The sequence below is a fragment of the Coregonus lavaretus genome (assembly GCF_964263955.1).
Source record: "Coregonus lavaretus genome assembly, contig: HAP1_SCAFFOLD_4457, whole genome shotgun sequence".
Lineage (NCBI taxonomy): Eukaryota > Metazoa > Chordata > Actinopteri > Salmoniformes > Salmonidae > Coregonus > Coregonus lavaretus.
Genome location: NW_028163813.1, coordinates 17,151 through 22,500, shown reverse-complemented (window position 1 = coordinate 22,500; position 5,350 = coordinate 17,151). Strand labels below are relative to the sequence as shown.

Genomic DNA, 5,350 nt, shown 5'->3' with positions numbered 1-5,350 from the left:
GTTCTCTCTTAATGCTACTCCATGCAGCCAATGGCAACGTCCGCTTTAGGTATAACGCCGGGAGCCGCTTGTGGATTTGACAGCTCTAACTCGGTTCTTCCTCCGTCACCAAAACAGCCGCTATGCACGGATCTGAGAGAATCTAGCCCTTTGTTTCATTTGTTCATCACAAAACAAAAGTGACTGAAGGAACCATGTCAATACACAAGCTACCCTTCCACATACATTCTATCCCTACTTGTATCCTGAACATGACCCTGTTGAAATATTCTTCCTTTCTACTGGATGTTATTATATGGAATACGTCACCTGTAACCACACGATTTCACTTTTCACTTCCAGTGAATGTGTAAACCTTCCTTTTATCTGTCTGTGGTCCAGGTTCTGGCTGGCGGTTCAGGAGGTGAAGAAGAGGCCGATCCGGGAGGTCCCTACCAGGGTCCAGGAGATCTGGCAGGAGTTCTTGGCCCCAGGAGCCCCCAGTGCCATTAACGTTGACTCCAAGAGCTACGCCAAGACCACACAGAATGTCAAGGACCCCGGACTATATGCCTTCGAGGACGCACAGGTCTGTAGTGTGTCTGTGAGGAGTCAGAATGTAGTGTTTTGGATGGGGAGAGTAGAATGGTGCAGCTGAATAGGAACTAATGTTCTGTTAATGACTTATGATGTGACTCTCTAGCCCCGTTTATACCTGGTGCTAACATGCCTCCTTTGTTCTGATCTTGTCCACATTCTGATTTTGCCCACATTTTTAGACAGGTGCAGACGATTAAAAATACATTGTAATATGATTGTGATCAGATCCTCCTGTCCACCTCTGAAGGTAATCAGGGACCCATTGTATCTGGATATCAATCAAGTGTAAACATTTACTTATGGCATCAAGGAGTGCCTTAAAATAAATACATAAATGTTATTTTGAAAGAATATCTGGCGGTTCCAAATGGAAAAAGCATATACAGTGCATTCGGAAAGTATTCAGACCCCTTCACTTTTTCCTCATTTTGTTACGTTACAGCCTTATTCTAAAATGGATTAAATCAAAAATTGTCCTCATCAATCTATACACAATACCCCATAATGACAAAGCAAATGTATTACAAATAAAAAAACAGAAATACCTTATTTACATAAGTATTCCTTATGTAAATACCTCTTTAAGGAATACCTGGAATAGTATAACAGTAATCATTCTACCCCCCCCCTGCCCCACCCCCCCATTAAATGAAAAAAAAACTTCAAAAAAAACTTTTAAAAAAATAAAATATATATTTTTAAAAATATTGGGAGGTTGTCCCACTAGCTATCATAAGTTGAATGCACCAAATTTGTAAGTCGCTCTGGATAAGAGCGTCTGCTAAATGACTTAAATGTAAAATGTAAATGTATTCAGACCCTTTGCTATGAGACTCGAAATTGAGCTCAGGTGCATCCTGTTTCCATTGATCATCCTTGAGATGTTTCTACAACTTGATTGGAGTCCACCTGTGGTAAATTCAATTGATTGGACATGATTTGGAAAGGCACACACCTGTCTATATAAGGTCCCATAGTTGACAATGCATGTCAGAGCAAAAACCAAGCCATGAGGTCGAAGGAATTGTCCGTAGAGCTCAGAGAAAGGATTGTGCCGAGGCACAGATCTGGGGAAGGGTACCAAAACATTTCTGCAGCATTGAAGGTCCCCAAGAACACAGTGGCCTCCATCATTCTTAAACGGAAGAAGTTTGGAACTACCAATACTCTTCCTAGAGCTGGCCGCCCGGCCAAACTGAGCAATCGAGGGAGAAGGGCCTTGGTCAGGGAGGGGACCAAGAACCCGATGGTCACTCTGACAGAGCTCCAGAGTTTCTCTGTGAAGATGGGAGAACCTTCCAGAAGGACAACCATCTCTGCAGCACTCCACACTCAGGCCTTTATGGTAGAGTGGCCAGACGGAAGCCACTCCTCAGTAAAAGGCACATGACAGCCTACTTGGAGTTTGCCAAAAGGCACCTAAAGACTCTCAGACCATGAGAAACAAGATTCTCTGATCTGATGAAACCAAGATTGAACTCTTTGGCCTGAATGCCAAGCGTCACGTCTGGAGGAAACCTGGCACCATCCCTACGGTGAAGCATGGTGGTGGCAGCATCATGCTGTGGGGATTTTTTCAGCGTCAGGGACTGGGAGACTAGTCAGGATCGAGGGAAAGATGAACGGAGCAAAGTACAGAGAGATCCTTGATGAAAACCTACTCCATAGCGCTCAGGACCTCAGACTGGGACGAAGGTTCACCTTCCAACAGGACAACGACCCTAAACACACAGCCAAGACAACGCAGGAGTGGCTTCGGGACACGTCTCAATGTCCTTGAGTGGCCCAGCCAGAGCCCGGACTTGAACCCGATCGAACATCTCTGGAGAGACCTGAAAATAGCTGTGCAGCGACGCTCCCCATCCAACTTGACAGAGCTTGAGAGGATCTGCAGAGAAGAATGGGAGAAACTCCCCAAATACAGGTGTGCCAAGCTTGTAGCGTCATACCCAAGAAGACTCAAGAAGACTCAAGGCTGTAATCGCTGCCAAAGGTGCATTAACTTATGTAAATGTTATATTTCAGTTTTTTATTTACTAACATTTCTAAAAACCAGTTTTTGCTTTGTCATTATGGGGTATTGTGTGTAGATTGATGAGGGGGAAAAAAACGATTTAATCAATTTTAGAATAAGGCTGTAACGTAACAAGATGTAGAAAAAGTGATGTGTCTGAATACTTTCCGAATGCGCTGTACTTAATTTTTTCCAATAGAAAATAAGGGAATTGTAAATATGACACTTGTTTTAGATCTATTTTACCTCATAATCGCTGAAGAAAAATGTGAAACCAACCATATTGCAGAAAACTGAAGCATATCAACTTTCCCACAGTGAAGTTTATGAAACGCTGTGCCATTAAATAGAATTTAAATAGTACAGCCTTTTAACTGGCAGGGATACTGTCGAATGTCTTAATTATAGGCTACCCCAACATTTTCTGTTTCCTGTTTCTATCATGATAAATATCAGTATGGACCGTCAGTAGGCCTAATAACAACACATATTAACTGCCAGTTTACTGTTAGTTCCCTTCAGTTGGTATAGTCTACATTATCATTCCATTTCATTACATTGTTTCGTTTACCTTCATTTGCTTCCGCGGTAAACGTCGTCACGGCCGTGTGGTTGTTGCTGAGGATCATTAGTAACCCCTGATAATATAAGACATGTGGGCTAATTAAATGGTTACGGAGCGGAGCGCAGACAAGGCCCTAACAGTTTGAACCCCGACGCATGGCGCAGTACTTGGCCGTGTCATCACACAGTTCCATGGTTAGTGCAGGCAACAGACGAGGGTGTAGCCTACTATTGGACACTATTCTCCCTATTATAACTCTATGTACACTAATCTTCCAACTGCACCATGGGTTGATGAACTGAATGTGGCTATTTTCAGAATGAATCAAACCACCGTTTTATTTCTTTAGTGCGTAAAGGCTCTCCAAACCAGTTGTTTATGATTCATAAATACTTTCCTAAATGTAAAAAATCTACAAGATCAGAGTATTTTTAAATCTACCAATTGGTGTTGAAATGGAGATTAATATTTAAGTGGCTTTCTTTCATTGATCCCTAATATTCTGAACCATTCTGTCCATATATTCAATTGAGTCTGTTGACAAAATTCGAACTAAAAGGTAAATCATATTTAAAGGCGTAAGATAAATGTTCTGAAAACCCTATTGAATGAAAACTCCACGAGAAAATCATTTGGCCAGCAAGTAGGAGGGTTTTCAACAGTTGAATGAAATGTATTCAGAGCCAGCAAGGAAGCCACACCTGCAGAGCGCGTTACGCAACTGAATAAGTTAAGTCTGAATACCAAATACTGAGAAATGCGTAGGAAAGGCAGATGTAGGAAAGGCGTAAATTCCTAAGTCTGAATCGGCCCCATACTGATTGGATCATATTGATCAGATCAAGGTGTAAACGTTGCTTCTATGGAGTCAGATAATAGATGTGGGGTTATGGCTGGGTTGGTACACAGTTAGGTTGGAATGTACCTTCTCTGTTTCAGGAGCACATCTACAAGCTGATGAAGAGTGATTCCTACAGCCGCTTCCTCCGCTCCAATGCCTACCAGGAGCTGCTACAGGCCAAGAAAAAGGTAAACAACTGGCTGAGGAGGTTGGAGACGGACGTCTGACTCTGGGTCATACCTGTATCTCTGGAGGGTTACTACAGCTCGGGAATGGGCAGAGGAATTACACTCCAAATCAATATATGGAAACATCAGTCAAACATCAATCAAAAGACAATATAATCTCCTTGTATTGTCAGCAGAGCCAGCAGGACAGGGTTATCAGGAGGCTCAACTATGGCGTCTACAGTACAGCACCTATCACTGTTGTCGTGACGTGACTTTCATTAATCTGATGACTGTTATTTATTGAAATCAACTAACTATGTTTAATTGTTACTCGACTAAATTAATCATGTAACAGTTAACTCATTAGGATTTGGGGAACCACGGAAGAAGTTGTTTATAGAGTTACCATCTCCCAAATCAAACTCTAAAAAGGTCTTTACCTATCAATATGTATAAAACAGTCAACTTATTAATCATTACCTCTTATCAGTCGTCATTCTGAACGAAGGTCATTCTAGACTTCTTGGATCTGCAAGAACCCCAGCTTTACTTATGATTCAACACTACACAAATTGGCTTATTTATTTATTTACTAACTAACTAATACATGAGAAAAAGTCCCTAGCGGACTAACAACAACATGACTGCTTGGTTACCAAAAGAGGGAGGGGTAGAGAGAGGGAGAGAGAGAGACACAACACTTATCGTACATTTGGAAACTACGCTCACAGTAATCATTTGCTTTGCACACAAACCCACCGCCCGTTTGGAGTAAGAAATCACGAATGTATTTACGCGTTTGAAGGCCTTCATTCACCGTTTATCTCTGTCGGACCAAGCCTTCTTGAAAAGGGTTTTGCTGGTGGTCCTGTGGGTGTAAGGCTTTGATTGGTCACAATGTCTTTCTTCTTAGTTGTCCGGTCACCAGTGGTGAGTTTCTTCAGAACAGCATCTTAGCTCGTGTGGAGAGTCAAGAATTTGAACCTCTTTACAGGCACAGCTGCAGTCTTCAAAGTTCCAAACCATTTCAAGCGTGTAGACCACCGCTCCATGCTTTCTGGTCTGATATGTTCATTCTTAACCTATCCTTTTATACACTCTGGGTAAAAGCGGTGTTCCGTCACGCTGACACGCTCTCTGAGCTCCCTCGGGGCGTGGCTAATCACTGTGCAAAGCTTATA

General features: G+C 42.3%; 1 protein-coding gene across 1 annotated transcript in view; it reads left to right on the top strand.

Annotated features, from left to right (window-relative positions):
• Positions 1-4,187, top strand: part of LOC311117759 (regulator of G-protein signaling 7-like) — a gene marked incomplete at both ends in the record, with an annotated part of 10,469 nt that extends 6,282 nt beyond the window's left edge. Inside the window, 2 exons of the mRNA XM_084192676.1 lie at positions 382-568; positions 4,098-4,187. Coding sequence (XP_084048802.1) covers positions 382-568; positions 4,098-4,187 — 277 coding nt within the window. The remainder of the gene's footprint in view (positions 1-381; positions 569-4,097) is intronic.
• Positions 4,188-5,350: the final 1,163 nt, after the last annotated feature.